This window comes from Pelobates fuscus, chromosome 11 (genome assembly GCF_036172605.1).
Source record: "Pelobates fuscus isolate aPelFus1 chromosome 11, aPelFus1.pri, whole genome shotgun sequence".
Lineage (NCBI taxonomy): Eukaryota > Metazoa > Chordata > Amphibia > Anura > Pelobatidae > Pelobates > Pelobates fuscus.
Window position 1 is genome coordinate 133,332,899 of NC_086327.1, and position 19,574 is coordinate 133,352,472.

The window sequence follows — 19,574 nt, forward strand, 5'->3', positions numbered from 1 at the left end:
ACAAGCTTAATATTTAGCTCACATAAAGAATTATTCTAGTTCAGCTGTTTCAGCCTAATATTCCAATTATACTTTTAATTATTTTCTAATTTCTCGCAACTGATGTTAGTGAACGCCTCTCCCCATAATAAACAAACTGGAACTTACATTAAACCGATAACTCATGGCGGTGCTTAATCTAGACTCTTTGATACAAAGTAAATTTGCCATGCAGCGGTAGCGAGGCGGCCACCTGACTTCAAGGAGGATCAGATTCCAGGCTTGGAAACCAGCGGGTGTTCCTTTCCTTGTCAGTGCTAGGAGGGGATTAGGGAACATTAGCCAAAACGTTACAGCGGATTATCACAGCAGCTCCAAGGGGAACATACAAATGACAGGCGGGCGACGCTGATAGGGTAAGAGCAAACCCCTGCCCTGATGTCTGAACCAGGAGGGTTCTCACCTACCTTCCAATGTTAACCCTTTAGGTACTCCAGGACCAAGAAAAGGCAAGGCCTGTCACCGTATATACCCCTGGATCTAAATACCCCTGGATCTAAAGGGGTTAAATTCGGAGGAATGGGGGTTGTCTTGTGTTTGTATTTTATCTTATTCATCTTTTTGTTTTTATTTTTATATTTCAACAGTAAACCACCATGAACTATGTTGGCTCTACATATAACAATAACAAATGTCTGGACTCCATGTAATGGTATCACTATATATACAGCCAGATACACGGTAAATAAACATGCACACTAATACATGTAAACACGGCTGCAGTGACTGTCACCGGAGCTCAACGTGTGACGAAGAAGCAGCATCGAGTCACCATTCGACAGTCTTTATATCCCCCTCCACTAACAGGAGTAAAGATCTTAGTATTATTAATAAAGTGCAACTGGTTTACATCCATGTGCTGGCTCCTTGTACTACAGCATTTAACTCCCCTTTCTGTAAAATACTGCTGCTATAAATAATGAGAGAATATTACTAGCAGCTGACAGCAAAAACTGCAAAATATTAACTGTGAAAAGCACAATTTATAATCAGTTCCGCCCTGATCACAAGGACACCATTGACGTCACCATGAACGTCTTGTTAGTCTTTGTTAAAATTCAGAAAATGTCATCATCCTAAAATATGGCTTCACTGTGATGTGCTACGGCTTATGGAAGACGTATATTTGTCCAAGGTAGAATGGTCTTGTAAATTAATTGGATAAATCTACTATTACAATACAAATCTCTTTATACCAGAGCAAGGACACCTTATTGGTTATACTAGGTATTATTATTATTATATTATTTATAGAGCGCCGTCAAATTCCGCAGCGCTTTACAATGGGTGGACGAACAGACATGTAGTTGTAACCAGACAAGTTGGACACACAGTAACAGAGGGGTTGAGGGCCCTGCTCAATGAGCTTACATGCTAGAGGGAGTGGGGTAAAATGACACAAAAAGGTAAGGATAGTATTAGACTAGTGACAGTTGCAGAAGAGGTATGTGGGTATTATCAGTGATAAGACACAGCCATATCATTTAACTCTAAAACATGATCTCTGTCCTCTTCCGTGAACCTTGTGAAATGCTGATCGCAGGTGCTATCATTATTCTCTGCACAGGATCTAACATTAAATGCATGTGAGAAGATGGATTATCTTCACACCTTTATGGGCCAAACTCCACTGGGACGATGTTCAAACAAAACTAGACTTATCTCAGATCTTTATAAACCCTAAGAGCCCACAGCTGTAACTATTACCTGTTACAATTTATCATCGGATGAACATACATTAGCGTGTATCCCTTATAAAACCACTTTTGGATGCCGGATTCTTAGCACCATGTATAAAGAGTAAAGAATTAGCTTTTTATTGTGTCAATTACAGAAACGCCCTGAATTCTAAGCAATCTTCCAGACAGGTACCGGTAACGCAATGAAGCAAAGTTCTAAAAATGGAGCAGTCGCCATGGAAACCTACAGAATGCTAAATATTCTAATTGTGGGGTAGCTACTATGTACACTGATGGAATCATCAGGAAGATTCGCCAGGTTTTTGTTGGGATCGTTCCAATTTCCGAATGTTGCAATTCTTAAAGGGATAAAGAAATGAGTTTAGACAATTATGACGTGGTCTTTATTGGCGTTAGTCTCTCACTCTGAGTAACAAGAAGGGTAATTTCACTTTGCAGATTTTATCCCCTAAGTTTCAAATCTCCATCTCACAATAAAGCAAATGTTTGTTATAAAATCCTGCTCAGTTACTGTGTCCAGATACGGTAAGGTTAATTTCCACTCTCTCCACATCTAGAAACTGAGTCACTGCAGTGTAATGTAAGACCACCAGAAGGGACGGTCCTAGTTCATCGTCATGACGTGCATGAGAGCTAAATCACATCTCCGCGTTCTGCAGCCAAACTGACTGCACTTTCCAAATATTCCCACACTGCCTGATTAACCTCCTCCTAGGCCCGCAGCCCTCACGCACAGATTCCCCGCCTTCCCCCCCGCGCAGACACATGGCGTTCGCACACAATCCCTATGTGGGAACCAAAGTCCTATGCGGAATGTATATTTGGGACCCTTTATGGCGATGTGTGCCACAAGACTCTGCAGCTGCACACGGGTTAAAGAAATCTAAACATTTATTTTATTTATTTTTTCCTTCCTTTTTTCCATGTTGCTTGTGAACAGCCCGCACCAAACCACTCAGCGAAGGCCAATTTCTCACACCCCCAGTGGTGCCCCCTTCATATGGAAGTGATTACAGTTCTAAGGGCTGACTTGATGGAGGAATTTTTTCTCACAGCCCTGCAGTGCTGCTCCCCAAGGGAACCTTCCTTAAAACATGAAAATCTTCTCACAGGCCGAGGCGCACTGCGATGGCTTCACACTCACACCAACGCCCCTTTCATGCCACTTCAACATGCTTTTATCATATTCCCAAAACATGCCTCAGACATGTGGGAAAAATTCCAAACAAACGTCGCCTGAGAGTCTCAACATGTCCTCTCTGCAAACACCACAAAGCCGGGAGAGAGTAAGTTCCATCCACTGTAACAGGACACAGGGAGCAGGGTCAGCTTTGAGGGTACTAGGGGAATAGAGCGCTGGAGTTGTGCCAAGGTTACTTTATAGGATATGAGGTCTTGGACATCACACAAGGAGGGTGAGTTGCAGTAACAGACTGCAAAGTTTGGGTCGAGTCTAGCCACTGCTTAGTGAAAAGGCCCTTTTAAAGACAAACACACTGGGAAATATTCAAAATAAAAATTGAATGATGCAGGGATTCAATTTAAAAAGTATGTCCTCCACTTCTGTAGAAGTACTGTTGACAAAGCATTATGGGAGATATTTTACAGTAGCCCGTAGATGTACCCTTTTGGCAAGCCTTGGTGTTGGGTTGCCATGACAACAGATGACCAGGTACAATGAGAGGCACTGATTTATTGTACAGTTTGGACGAGGACAGAACCAAAGAGTGTGGTTGGAATGCCGGTTAATCACTGGTACAAACTGCAATAATACCAGTAATACTTTGGGATGGGCCCAAAATAAGGACTGTCCCTCCTAACAAGGGCCACTTGGGAGGTATGGATACTGTACAGTGTCTAATATATGGCTAAAGTGAGCTGTTAATGTGTTCCTTGCTGATAGGAGATTTGAGCGGATCCCCCCCCAGGCCGGTCACTCCAGCAGAGATCATAGCAGCCAAATAGAGCCCGGGGCCCCAGGAACCCCCACAGTGCACTCCAGGATAATTGTTTCAAGTTGTATCGACTGAAATATTTTGCCAAATGTTATAAACAAACAATTGGTGGGTCTCAAAATTCAGCACAAACAGATATAAATGTTAATTCTTGCAGGCACGGCAAGCAACTTTCAGTAAAAAAATAACTGTGACACTGGCACACAGAAATATCTCCTGATTTTACATTATTCTGGCTTGGGTTTTTCAACAGGCCAGAACGTGACTAATTTGCACCAGAATTATCAGTTTGAAAGAGCAGCGCCCATCTATAACTGGGCACCAAGAGCAAATGGTTCACCTAGCACAAGGGTAAACCTGAAACACAATCATATGCTTAATAAAATGCCAACATATACCATAGCAAGTTACAACAGCAACCCTTTAAAAAAAAAAAGGGCCATCAATTGGGCCTGCCAGGATAAATACAGAGTATATATTGGTAATACCGGAAGGGTAAGTAAAATGATGGCACCATGAATTGTTAAACTGAAGTCACTAGAAACCACTGGTCGCTATTTGTAAAAGCTGACCCCACCATCCTGCACAAACTATCATTAAACATCCAGCATCTAGAGCGAGTCTCCAATTATTGCTCCAAAAATCACTTTTAATGGCCCATAATTTAAACAGTAATATTGTCAGCTCAGATGTTCTCACTACCACGAGCCATCCTTTAGGCTGGGAGTCACTGGAATTGTAGCTGACAAACACCTATGTGAAGAAGAGTAATCTTGGTTAATAGTACCAGGCTAAAAATGTCTCCATCTCAGAATGACTGTCACCTGGCTCTTTTTATCTGGCTGTCTCTTGCTATGAGACACTAGCCTTGATGCTCTCTCTCTGGTGAGACTAAAGTGAGGGACTTGGCTTTACAGACAGTTAACTCTGAACCAACCACAAAGAAATATTTCAAAGATCAACAGAGCATCCAGCCTGCTCGATCTCTGTGTGCATGCATTGCCTCATCATTACGGAATTCCTCATATGACTAAACGCGTGTAAAATATAGTGAGAACCATTCAGTATCTATATGATGAGAATGGTTTATTACTGGCAATAAATGGGGTTACTGGAATATTTGCCCCAAAGCAGCAAATGACACATAGTGAGTGTGCTGGGCTTCAATCACCTGGATAGGGCTAACTGCATTGCATTTCACACATACATTGTTAGTCACATTGTAACATGCTGCAATATAGTTAGAGACACAGCAAGCAGCACAAGTACAACAATGCACACAGCAGACATATTATTTTATTTATTTATTTTGAGGGGAAAACGGAAAACATGAATTCACCATAGTTCTGCCCTCTTCCAACACAACAGATCAGCAAGCTAGTAAAAATATATAGTTATTATTATTATTATTATTAATATTATTTATATTGTTATACAGGTTTACTAATTTGTATGACAAAGTAGTTACAGGCAGCATGAGCAGAGACAGACAGCATCAACAGAGACAGGCACCATGAGCAGAGACAGGCAGCATCAACAGAGACAGGAGGCATCAGCAGAAACAGGCAGCATTAACAGAGACAGGCAGCATCAGCAGAGACAGGCAACATCAGCAGAGACAGGCAACATCAGCAAAGACAGGCAACATCAGCAAAGACAGAAAGCATCAGCAAAGACAGGCAGCATTAACAGAGACAGAAACCATGAGCAGAGACAGGCAGCATTAACAGAGACAGAAACCATGAGCAGAGACAGGCAGCATTAACAGAGACAGGAACCATGAGCAGACACAGGCAGTATCAATAGAGACAGGCAGCATTAACAGAGACAGGAACCATGAGCAGAGACAGGCAGCATCAGTAGAGACAGGCGGCATCAGCAGAGACAGGCACCATTAGCATAGACAAGCAGTATCAACAGAGACAGGAACCATGAGCAGAGACAGGCAGCATCAACAGAGACAGGCAACATGAGCAAAGACAAGCACCATGAGAAGAGACAGGCAACATCAGCAGAGACAGGCGGCATCAGCAGAGACAGGCGGCATCAGCAGAGACAGACGGCATCAGCAGAGACAGGCAGCATTAACAGAGACAGGCAGCATTAACAGAGACAGGCAGCATTAACAGAGACAGGCAGCATCAACAGAGACAGGAACCATGAGCAACCCACAGAACCGCCATAAGGACCCCCAGAATCAATTAGATAACAATATCAACTGGTAAAGACAAGACGAGCAGGAGAACGACGAAGGCATGATAGCATGAGGCACACTGCAGGGGTTATAAACTGGCGCAATCACCATGGAAACCAGTGGAATGTTGCTACTTATTGCTCCACGTTTAGAACTTTGCTCCAAAATGACACTTTGTGCTCACTTTGTGATTTCCCATGTCAATTCATTGAGCAGTGTGTGATGGATAATGATAGAAAGGCCCCTGGTAGTGTATGAGCTACATGTATCCAGCACAAGGTATAAGGTAATAAGAATTTCATAAGGCAAGCCCACAGCTGCAGCAAGAGGTGTGAAAACCGTTACTTAAAGGGCTCAGCTAGTGCAGCCTGCTACATCTGACCACATTGTCTGCAAAACCAACAGGCCCCGCTGGGTGTGAGTCTACGTCTCAGGCAACTAACCCAAATTACACACACGCAAAAAAAAACATATACTACAAGAAATATACAAAAAATAAAATCCAATTTGGCAAGATATGTTTCTGGGTGTGTGGCCTTCATGACAACGATTAACGCTGCTTTGTGATCGGGTTCCAACGCAGAAAATGCATGCACAGCCGAGTCACAGACATTGGACAGATCAATACGTAGGAATGTTTTGAGAGAAAATGCCAAAATAAACGAACACTCAGGATGATGAATAAAATTATTGCAATCGACACACGGTTAGCATCAGCGCAAACGCAGTAAATATTTGCAGAGTTATTCACTAGTGAGATTTCAAAGTGCATTCAATGAGAATTTCTAATTTAAGGCCGGATCAGTCAAACTGAAAGCGGAGTTGACTTAGAGGATTTTTCCAGTTTGGCTATTTTGACATAAAATTTGAAATTCACTTTTTAGTAAATAAAAGTCAATATCTCTCGAAGACAAATAAACTATTTTTTTTTTTTTTGCTTTTAGGGAGCACCAACCCCTTAAGTACCAAACTTCTGGAATAAAAGGGAATCGTGACATGTCACACATGTCATGTGTCCTTAAGGGGTTAAACATGCAACCAAATCTCATCTAACAATGTGTTTAGAAGTGATACATCTCAGTGTCACACGATGGACATCTGTACTACAGGGTCCCTAAAACCATAACTCAGATCTCCTTCGCAGCATTAGGACCCCAACATTAGAAGGTTCCGCAGTCTGGGATAGAAAATATTGATCAGTTTCTAACACATTGGGATAAAGTTTAAGTTTCATGAAATATGTTTTGTGTCTCCCATTCCCAGAATGTGTTCATTAAACACAATCACGACAAATCACACATTTTAGGCCAATATAGTCATACTTGAAAACAGCGTTGAAGAATTTCCGGTTTATCAATTATTTGCTATTCCCTTGTCAGTATGTCAAAATCCCTGTTAGCGAATAAACGCCAAAGTTTAAGAGAGAATTAACCTGAAACGATTTATCACTTGAGTCTAAACCCCAGGCATTAGTAGCTGTATGTACTAGAAAGATGTGGGTTGAAACGATGTGTGTATCTGGCCTTAAAACAACTTGTAAAGCACATAGTGAAGGCTACATAGACTATACTAAGCACTAACACAAACCACAGGTTTATGCACTTAACTGAGTATTAACACAAGAACTGCAAATCTGTGCAAAAATCGCCAAATTGTAAAGTATTTCCAGTTCACCAGACCCTCGTGGCCAATGAATTCTGTCCAAATATGGACTTCATTGATGTCGCTAATGCACACGTAGGAAGCCCCACCATAGCCACATCAGTAAAAAGGGACCAGATTGAAGGCACCCGGGCACTCAGGTAAGTGGCAGACTGCAAAGTCTTTAAAAATACCAAGGGACTCCTGGTAGCGAAATCTGTTTCTCTGCTGGGTGTAACCCCAGCGTGGAGTAAAGATACAGGTTACTTTGCAATGTTGCTCTCCATTTCGGCTTCCACTCTTATATTGCTGGGAGGGGTTAATTTATTAAAAATATTATCAATATAATAAAACCTAACTATATAAATGAATGTCGCTGCATGTTATAAATCTATCACAGCTTCATGGACAGAGGCGGCAGCCTTTCACCATCACGTCAGCTGTAGTAACAAGATAATGCGCTTCCTGGATAGTGAGACAGAAAGAAACAGACGCTTTCTACTAGTCCTTCGATACCAGGCTGTAGATCTGCATAGTGACCGATACTATATATACATTATGCGCCCACCATCGCACATGCAGCCACCACCGGCTAACATTCTTCATTGGCCAGTGATGTTCAGGCGTGCAACAGTCACACCACAAACATTTTCTGCATCACACACACACACTGTGCTGTTCCCCCTCACAAAAGTAAGTATCCAGAAACACCACAATCGCTTCTCTGTATAGCCAGCAACTCTGGGGCACAGGGCTAAAGAAATGGGGCAGTAACCATGGAAACCAATGCAGGGCTCCTGAAACTGCTCCACTTTTAGAAGTTTGCCCAAGTAATTCCTCGTTTATAGAACCCCAAAAGGTAACAACACCGTACCATGACGTACCGTATGTGATAAAGTTGTACAGAGACAAAACATGCAGAATTGTCCCTAGATATATTAAGTCAAAAAGCAAGATGATTTGTTTAACGGTTACAAACATGTCAGACTTTTTATAAGAATGCAGACATCAGATCTCAGAACATTTAAACTATTTGGAATAACGTTTACTTCGCCAGCTTAGATATTTTATTTTACGTTGTTCATTCAGCAGAGATAAAGGAACTCTGTCACCCCTCCCCCCCCCCCCAATGAGAATTTCATTAAAATCTTTCACATTTACTGTATTCGAATTTCACTGAAATTCCAACCCAGTCAAATGAATTACTAAGACAAGGTAGGGACTACTTAATCTCAGTATTTTTCCTCTGCTTGACAAAGCTTGACATAAGGCGGAGTAAAAGCCTTGCGCTAAAGAGGATCAGACGGAAAAGCGTGGCAGTGTCTGCGAGGGACAGGTTCGTGTAAGTATATTCTCAAAATATATATATAGCATTATAGCACTCAAAAGAACTTAATTGGATAAAACGGAGAGATATCTGGAGAACGAGTATCCTTGTAGTGTATTTATTAAAATATTGTGAACTTGGCATGCCCACCATAACACATCACTGCTTTGGGCATCAAAAAAAAAGGAAGAGGACAAAAAAATAAATAAAAACTAAATGAAACTGGAACTAAACACGTTTCACTGAACGCTTTGTCAATGAGAAAAAAAAAAGGCGTCCAGTAGTGACGTGAAACTCAATCAGTTCCGAAGGTTATTTAGTTTTGGGGTTGGTTTGTCCCCCTCTTCTTTCTTTTTTGATGCCCAGAGCAGAAATGTTTCAGTTACAACTCCTATGAGTTGGGCTTATTACGGTGGGCATGCCATGTTCGTGATATTGTGATAAATCTGCTCTACGAGGATACTCGTTCTCCAGATACCGCTTCGTTTTATCCCATTAAGTTCTTTTGAGGGTGATATTGCTATTTTTGTGAGAATGTTCAGAATTGGAGACAATTGCTGCCGGCAAGAACTTGGAGCACATACACTGCCATTCTGGAGTGAGTAATTACTATCCTGCTGCTCTTGTGACATTCTGTACACTGATTCTCATTAGTTTTTACCAACAAATTAAAAAAAACTTGTTTTCTTGTTTCCTTATTTGGGGTAGCTGCACATGCCTCTCCTCTTTTGTCTTTATTTCAGGTAAATATAACTCACCTTCCTCTGCACCCAGCGGCGATGTCACTGTCGGGTGTCTTTGCAAATGATGCAAACTTCAGATGGTGATGATAATAGAGTCCCTTTAAAGTAACCCCTCACTGCTCAAATACCAAAAATAATAAAACATGTACCACAATGAAAACATGCATGCATTTAAATATGTACTTTTCATTGGATGTAAAGCTAAAAATAGCTTACAAAAGCTGCAGACCTCTAGTCTGCAGCCATTGCGGGGCCTCCCCTTTTAGCCCCGCCTTGACTTTCTGCGGCTGTCCAATCACAGACTTCCCAATGCAGCTCAATGAGAAGTCTTTACAAGTCTGGAGCTCTGGGCAATTGCTGCCTCTTGAAGCAGCTCCATTGAGCTAACCAAACCAGGAAGTAACATGACCGGGTGTCGGATTCATAGTCAGGGGGTTTAACAAGGTTAATTTATAAAAGTGACAGTTTCTAAAGAAATCTGCACTTTTTATAAAATGACAAAAAGAGGACACACTCTTCACACATAAAGCACTTCAGCAAGATAAAATGTGATAGGGGTCCGGAGTGTCCCTCTAATACCAGCAATGGCTAAACTGGACACTGTGGATGTCCTCTCAACTGGCTCATCATTGGTATAGACGAGCGAGTCAGGGCCAACAACACATTCACAGAGAGGTTTATTCATTAAAATGGAAGGTGGTGAACTGGCGAGAGAATTATAATAAGAGCTTGGTAATGAAGTGGCAAAAACAACAAGGTTTTAAAAAGACACAGTCGGACATTACGATTTTGGGGCATAAATGAAATAAATTCTTCTTTCATGGGAGGTTTTACTATTGGAGATGCCCAATCAAAGTCCCAATAAGGGCAACTGAGATGTATTCAACGAGTTTGGGGATTTTAGCGATGTGACAAGAGAGATTTTAAGACAACAGATGCACATTTTTTTTTTTTATTATTTGAGAATAAAGTTTACAATTCATAGTTCAGCTGAAAAGAATAATATATATATATATATATATAATATGCAATTATAAAACTGGAACTCTTTTTCACAGAATGGGTAAATGAAAGGAACGGAAACACATACAATCAGTAAACAGCATCATTAAATTGCATTCATTCTACAATCCATAGACTATAATGTTCTAAAAACGATTATTTAAAGAATTGTGCTTAGAATGAGATAGTAAAAGATTTGTATGGCTCTTTCGCTTTAAACGGCCAGTGAATCTTAATTAATAAGCAGTACAAAAAGCTGAGCATACTGACACGAAATGTTAACCACACTACACCTAAAAACTCAACTCTAGTTTCACTAAAAGTGCTTTCCACTCAGCATGTGTGTGGGCAGGTAAACGCTCTCTACATTCAAAAAAATCCCAGGTTTGAAAAAACAAGTTGAAAAATAAGGGTGGGGGCTTATTCTCCTGGTGTTCACCTGGGGTATAATCCAGTTTAATTGGAATTAACACACAAAGAGCCATCATGACTTTAACATAATCTAATTTAGTCTCAGTGAGATAAAGGGCAGATGAGGTCAGAGAGCAAGAATTCATTATCCACTTCCTGGATCTACATAAAATTTGGACTTTTTTAGCCGCTATTGTCCTGGCCAGGGCGACTTCCAGGAATGAAGACTCTTGGGAATTCAATCAATTAAATTCTGAGACATGTTCTCTGAAAACATTATACACGGTCCGGCTAACATCAGTAACAAAATATCCATTGCAGGAATTTATAGTATGTATTTACTATATCCCACAAAGTATTTAATACCGTATTTATTTACTATATCACACAATGTATTCAATAATGTATTAATTTAATATATCATACAATGTATTCAATACCGTATTAATTTGCTATATCATACAATGTATTCAATACCGTATTGATTTACTATATCACACAATGTATTCAATGCCTTTTTTTTTATTTAATATATCATACAATGTATTCAATAATGTATTTATTTACTATATCATACAATGTATTCCATGCCTTATTTAATATATTATACAATGTATTCAATACCGTATTTATTTACGATATACTTGTCTTATTTATTTACTATATCATACAATGTATTCCATGCCTTATTTACTATATTATACAATGTATTCAATACCGTATTTATTTACGATATACTTGTCTTATTTATTTACTATATCATACAATGTATTCCATGATATACAAGTATATCATTTAATTGAATGCACCGCCATAGTAATCAATATTTCTACCAAAACCATAATAATTATTGTATTGATAAAAAGACAAACACATTTCTTACAGTACGTGTGAAACATTGATATAGATTTGGGGTATGTTGACTTCCAGATCACACTGCCTGGTAGAGAATTCTAGATTATCTAGATAAACCATATATGGCGGCCCTTGGGCCTGAAATTGACCTTCTGACCTTTTAAAGGACAGAAAACCAATGGGTTTTATTACCCCAAGTAGCATAAGCCCAGCCACAAACCTAATCTGCCGTGCAGTCTGTTGCCCTCCCGTTAAACATTGCACAGCCCTGATCTAGAGAAATGTTGGCTGAACCCTGGGACCCTGGCTGTCACATACTACATTTCCAATAATGCTCATTCAATCAGAGGTGTCATAGGAAACACATGCCACAAGAGCTGAAGGACCATACGTTGTCAGCGCAGTCTCCCATCTTTGCCCTGGTTGGCCCCTGTGTCATTAAAATGACTGGATATTCCCATTGTACAGCGCTACGGAATCTAATGGCACTATATAAATAATAAAATCATAATAATATTCCCTATGGCAATCTGAACTGTATTGGGACAGATATAACCAACTCGTCACACACTTAACGTCGGCACAGATTGGCATATAGCGTTCAGTAACTAGTTTTATTGCAAAAATAACTTGCTGCAACATGACAAACCGGCTAAAGAGGAACTGTGTTGGAGATAAGAGCTTTTGCAATCAAGCACTTAAAATATCTATATTTGTTGTGGTCATTTTTCATTAAAAATTATTTAGGTGTTCTTTCAGTTTTACAATTAACCCTTTTCCGCTTTAGTAACGTCACCACTAGCAGAAAATAATGACAATATATACTGTGTACAAGCTGCGCAGCAATGGCCGGCTGGAAACATAAGCCTACACTCTCAGCTTATCACCGGCATCGAAGAGAATTGCTTCCTCACTAGAGCCAGGCGCCAGAGTAAGAGGCAAAGGGGCTGGTCAGGCGGCAACACACTGAAATAAACGTTGTGGTCAAATCGTTTAAAAGGGGTTTAACATTATAAGGCACACATTGAGATTAAGTTGCTATTGGGCCCCGAGTGTTTAATAAAACTACATTCTGACAGCATTATAGCCTTCTGAAAAGGCACTAACATGGCATTTCATGCAAACTTCATTTTCCCATGATACTCTAGTAAAATGAAATGTTGGCATGTTTCATTCAGTTTCCCAAGTTTGCTTGCATCGAACCCCAATTTCCAAGCAAGTCCGTGAATAGGGGGTTACATAAGGAGCCTCCCGTTGCAGCAAAGGGGGTTTTAATGCTGCCAATTCATCAAAAGTGAACAAGACATGCTCTTTGGCATAATTTCAATAAAGGCGAAGGCTTGGCCTGCAGTTGTGGGAGGGGCATGTTACCCTATTTAAAGCCACTACTCACCTTCCTCCGCCCTGTACGTGCTTTAGCGATTCGCATGTCCCCACCCTCCACTCCCTCTATCTATACTTTTCATTACACCTCAGGCGTGGGCCCTCTTTTATTACAAGCCTACTGCGTCGTCGGTTCCAGCACACTTTTTTTTTTTTTGGAGTGACTCTGAGTGAGTGTATATTTTATCCCTGACGAAGGTGCACACGCTGTGCACCGAAACGCGCGTCGGGCATTCTTTTCACTTCACAGGGCAAACACTATCACGTTGGTGTATCATACCATGCATACCTAAGCATGGGAAATTTTAATTAGCACGTAACTCTTTCTCTTTTTCAATCTCTGACTGTCTAGTGAGTTTAACAGGGAAGAGGCTTTTTCTTAATCTATGCTGCATGTCCTTTCAATCAAATAGAACTTTGTATCTTAGGAGATAATTGTAACTAGCTACCATTATACTAAGACATAAGTACCTAGTATGTCTATGTAGGTAATATATGTATATATCTTAACCTAAGATCTATACCAGCTAGCCTCAAATAATGTTCACATACCGTAGTAAACATTTATCTAAGCAACCTTTTTTTGCAAACAATCTCCTTTTATTCTGCTAAATAGAATTGCAGTTCTGATCACTAACTATTTTTCTTGAAGATCCCCTAATTTTGGCCATCTTGAATAAAGCCTATACATGATGGGATAGATTTGAGTAAAATTTTCAGCCAGAGAAAAGCTTAACAGCTTTTGTATTCACTTAGACTCTCTTTTTTGTTTTTGGTAAAGTGTATACTTGCAAATAGTTATTTATAAATCCCCAGTTTATATCAGCATTCAAAATTGTTATTTTTGCTTTGAATGAGGATATTCCATTTGTTTTCATTAACCTACACATCTCACGGCAATAACCATGGGTGAGATGTAACTGGCAAACCCCATGTAAACCCACACGCCCCAGTTTTTAACGGTGAAGCAATATCTGCAGAAGTAGGAGAGGCCTGCTTACACCCATCAGTGACAGCTATTACATATGCAGGACTTTTGTCATCTTTTTTTTACAATGCCCTTAACAGTTGACCGCCTAATCAGACTCATTGGTGTGTCCTCCTCACTTAGGTTCTTTATCAGATTCACATATGCACACACAAATAATCCCTACTTTTATGGGTTTACATACGTGTCAATAAAATGGATTGAAAGTCTTAATTGCCAAAAGCCAGCTTTCTACACATTAACAAGCGCCAATCTTGCAGAATGTATGGGTATTTGCATATCTGATGGGCCGTTACACTCTATGTTGATAAACGCACAGATAGTGACATGAAACATTTTTCTGTAAAATTGCAGAATTACTACACTAACGAGTAAGAGAATCCTTTTCAAACCAAACAGTTTGATGGACAATTAAAAGGGAATACTGTGCTATTACGTAAAGTGATGAGTAGGGTATGATGGGGGTCGGACAGCTCCCGACTTGGAACCTGGAACAGGTCCTACTTGGCTGTAAATGACTTGAGACTCAGACTGTATATTCACTGCACGATTTATCAATGAAATACAACATTCTTCGTAACATTGGTATAAAACTGCATAGTTCTCACATTTTGGCAAAGACTCAAAGCTCATTTTTGAGAAAGTCTCCAACACAGCTTTAATAGACAAATCACAAAGTATATAGCCAAGAGACTACACAAAATTACTTATATAGAACAATTCTGGAGAAAAACAAATCTATTTCAAACTAAAACCAGTGACCCTTTATGCTTACATAAAAATGTTCTACTCTCAATCACGATAAAAAAAATTGTATTCATCTTTCATTCAGAAACAATCCAGCTATCCTCTCAGACCCAATCTAGAAGCAAGCAATAACCTAATAAACTATCCAGAAACTGATACTCAGAGTTCCAATCCAGAAACAGACAAGCTACCCTCATAGTCCTAAATCTAGAAACATAAAGGCTATCTTCTCAGTCCTACATCTAGAAGCTATCTTCTCAGTCCTACATCTAGACAAGCTACCCTCTCAGTCCTAAATCTAGAAACATAAAGGCTATCTTCTCAGTCCTACATCTAGACAAGCTACCCTCTCAGTCCTAAATCTAGAAACATAAAGGCTATCTTCTCAGTCCTACATCTAGACAAGCTACCCTCTCAGTCCTAAATCTAGAAACATAAAGGCTATCTTCTCAGTCCTACATCTAGACAAGCTACCCTCTCAGTTACAATATAGAAACAGGACAACTATCGCCTATTAACTATCCAGAAACAGACAAGCTATCCTCTCAGTCACAATCTAGGAATAGACAATCTATCCTCACAGTCCCACGTCTAGAAGCTATCACCCATAACACAATGCAAAAACCAGTAAGCTCTAGATGCAATAAAAAAAAAAAAAAAAAAAAGGAAAAAGCTTTGTGGACCCAGTGAAGCATTTCTGGGAAAGTTGATTGAACTATCTATTCATCAATCTGTCTGTAAATTCACACCTGTGGTTATTCAATAAACAAATGTTAGAGAACTAAAATATGATCTGTAATTATTCTTCAGCTCAGTTAAAGTTACAGATCAATTTTCCATTCAGATGTTATTTGCTAAAATCCTGAGTTAGCATATAACTCTATAAAGCACAATGTGGGCCTTATTATGGTGTCCCTATGGTGGACAATAGGCCCAATGCTCAGATCCTCTCCCAGTATAGAGATACAGGGGTATAGGAGACGATATGACATCAGAGAAGAAGTAAGTGTTCAGAATATCACAGGAATAATCAGATTACAGTAATCTTCTTATCTCCAGCCCTTAGATTCATTACACAGGGGGGTAGAATTACTGGCTGATCTCTTAACCAACATATAGGATCATGTATTACTCAGAGAAATATCTAATAATAGAAGCAGTTCTTATTGCTGTAATTTACTTTCTCCAGCTCAAAATGTGACTCTTCTGCCTTCATGTGCATGAACACTATGTAAAAACACCGAGCGCTTATATACTGCTCTGTGTGGCATGCATTATACACTATATCTAGAAATGTCAAGAATTGTCATGGAAATGGAAACTTGGGTGAAGTGTCCAAATTGGATAAAAATCTCATTTTTGGTAACTCACTGTTTTGCCATTGATTCTGTAATTTCATTATCAGTTCTTCACGACCCCAGTTTATTGAATAACCCTCCCTCCCCCCCAATGTCCTTTTAAACTGAGATAAAACATTAGCCCCAAGCATCACTCTGCCTGAGGACAGTCCACTTATCATCCACCATCTTTCTAATAATTCTTTAGAAATAAAACAGATAAAGTGAGCTACAGGGTCAGACGACCCCAGCCCCCACGCCTCTACTTGGTGATATACCCAAAGCGAATGCCAAGCAGCAGCCACATCAACTGGATGTTCCAAATATAGAACTTGGCGGTTTATAATAATAAGTCAAATTACTACACATTACACTTTAATACACATCCCTGGCAGGTAGCAGGATGTATGTAAAAAAATAAATATGGTCAAAACTCTTAAATTACTGCCATATGATAAGCAATAAAACGGTAGAAACAATTCCATATTCATTTAAGATCATTGGTCAACAAACGGTTAATTATCCCTGCTAGACATTGCTGCAGCCATTGCTTAGAACCCAGATGGGGGAGCAGGGGCAGTGTATATAAACAATGGATCATTTTAGTATCAGGCCTCTAATAAACTCCCTGATAAAGGTTCAGAGCTTGCTTTTAACAACTCCAGGAGATAAGGAGATCAATTGCCTTCCAGCAGCTAATTACAGCAAGGAAGGTTTATCATCTGATCTGATCCTAAATGGAATATGCTGCTTAACCCTGAAACTGCCAGAGAGACTGTATGTAAATGTTGGGCCCCTCCTTGCTGAATGAGCAAGCCATGAATATCCCATCTGTACTGAGGGAACGGATCTGTCACGGTTTAAACGCTGACCTAAGGCCACCTTTAACCCATGAGTGGCTGAAGGGAGGCAGAGGAAGGCAGGATTAGGGCCTCAATAACTCACACCCTACTCTGACCACAGCAGGACAGATGTTCATCTGCAGCTGCAAAAATAGGGATGGTGGAAAAAGAGCACAAAATAAGGGGTTTCTTCTAATGCAAAGACACAAAAAGCCAGATCTGTGTGAATTCCAGCTCCCAGGGAGGCTGCACTGATCTGGGGGTCCCTGTACACAATACAGACTATACTACACACAGGCACACAAGGTGGGTGATTTCATTACACACACATGGCAGTGCCAGACTATAAATACATATAAACATATTGCATAGAGATACACAGATATACAGCACAGACATGAGATTCACTGACAGACAGACAGACAGACGCCATTGTTGGCGCTATATAAATAATAATAATAATAATAATAATAATTAATATACATAGCCTTCCATCCATCCATCCCAGCCCCTAGATGTGTTTACTTCCCAGAATTCTACATCACGCACAGTTTAGGGGTAAAGTACTAAAAGTAGAGCAATCACCATGGAAACAATGGAATGTTAGTGCTGATTGATACATATTTCGAACGCTGACCCAGAACTAATCTCCTGGCAGAGCCCGGGATACCGGCAGGGAGACCTACAGAACAAATAGATTGCTGGCAGAGTGCCGACAGTCAGAGTGTCGACAGTCTGAGTATTAGAGTGCTGAGTGGGGTTGGGTGTTAGAGTGCCGGTGGGTTGGGTGTTATAGTGCTGGGTGTTAGAGTGCTGGGAGTTAGAGTGCCAGTAGGACTAAGTGTTAGTGCTGGGAGTTAGAGTGCCAGTAGGACTAAGTGTTAGTGCTGGGAGTTAGAGTGCCAGTAGGATTAAGTGTTAGAGTGCTGGGAGTTAGAGTCCCAGTAGGATTAAGTGTTAGAGTGCTGGGAGTTAGAGTGCCAGTAGGATTGTATTTTAGAGTGCTGGGAGTTAGAGAAGTGTTAAAGTGCCAGTAGGATTGAGTGTTAGAGTGCTGGGTATCAGAGTGCCGGTGGGTTGGGTGTTAGAGTGTCAGGAGGATTGAACGTTAGAGTGCTGGGAGTTAGAGTTTAGTGTTAAAGTGCCAGTAGGATTGAGTGTTAGAGTGCTGGGTGTCAGAGTGCCGGTGGGTTGGGTGTTAGGGTGCTGAGAGTTAGAGTGCCGGTGGGTTGGGTGTTAGAGTGCCAGGATGACTTACCGGTGCACGGGTAGGACTCATACTCCGGTTTCTCGGTTTTGATGATGGTTAAGGTGGGTTTGATGTCTAGAGCTGCTTTCATGGCTGGTTGAGGTTTGGGGGTCCCAGATCCTGTACTCCGTTTTGGGGGGATTATCCGCAGGTTTGGGGGTCCCTGTGTTTCAGGCTGTGAGCAGAGAGTGAGCCTCCACCCGCCTGGCTTTTGTTATTCGGGTCCCTGAGTGAGGATGGAGAGGGTGGGGGGGAGGGAGGAGGGTCCGGAGTGACAGCAGCTCCGGGGGCAGAGACTGGGCCCAGCCAATGGGAGAGCAGCAAGGGGAGTGCTTACTCACACTGTATGCTATACACTCTGTATGGGGTACACACTGTATGGGGCACACACAATATACAGCTTGTATGGGGTGCACACGGTATGGGTTACATATTATATACAGCACTGTATGAGGTACAAACTGTATACAGTACACACTGTATACAACACGGTATGGGGTACACGATGTACAGCATTCTATGGGGTACACACTGTATACTGCACTGTATGGGGTACACACTGTATGTGGTACATATTGTGCAGCATTTTATGGGGTGCACACTGTATGGAGTACATGCTGTATACAGCACTGTATGGAGTACATGCTGTATACAGCACTGTATGGAGTACACATTATATACAGCACAGTATGGGGTACACACTGAATGGAGTACACATTATATACAACATAGTTTGGGGTACACATTATGGGGTAAACACTGTATGGGGTACAATGTTATATACAGCATTGTATGGAGTACACACTGTACTAAACAGCATCTTATGGGGTGCACATTATATACAGCACTGTATGGGGTGTACACTACACGGGGTACACACTGTATGGGGTCCATATTGTACAGCATTGTATGCGGTACATACTGTATGGGTTATATATATATATTGTACAGCATTGTATAGGGTACACACTGTACGGGGTACATATATTCAAAATTGTATGGGGTACACACTGTATGCAGCACTGTATGGGGTGCACACTGTATGGAATATACACTCTATACAGCACTGTATGGGGTACATATTATATACAGCATTGTATAGGGTACACACTGTATGGGCTACATATTATATACAGCATTGTATTGGGTAAACACTGTACA

General features: G+C 40.7%; 1 protein-coding gene across 2 annotated transcripts in view; it reads right to left on the reverse strand.

Annotated features, from left to right (window-relative positions):
* The window catches only part of ETS1 (ETS proto-oncogene 1, transcription factor), a 38,770-nt gene extending 20,132 nt beyond the window's left edge, over positions 1–18,638 (reverse strand). For both annotated transcript variants that reach the window (XM_063436737.1, XM_063436736.1), the window contains exon 1: positions 18,423–18,638. In XM_063436737.1, coding sequence (XP_063292807.1) covers positions 18,423–18,504 — 82 coding nt within the window. In that variant the 5' untranslated portion in view covers positions 18,505–18,638. The remainder of the gene's footprint in view (positions 1–18,422) is intronic.
* Positions 18,639–19,574: the final 936 nt, after the last annotated feature.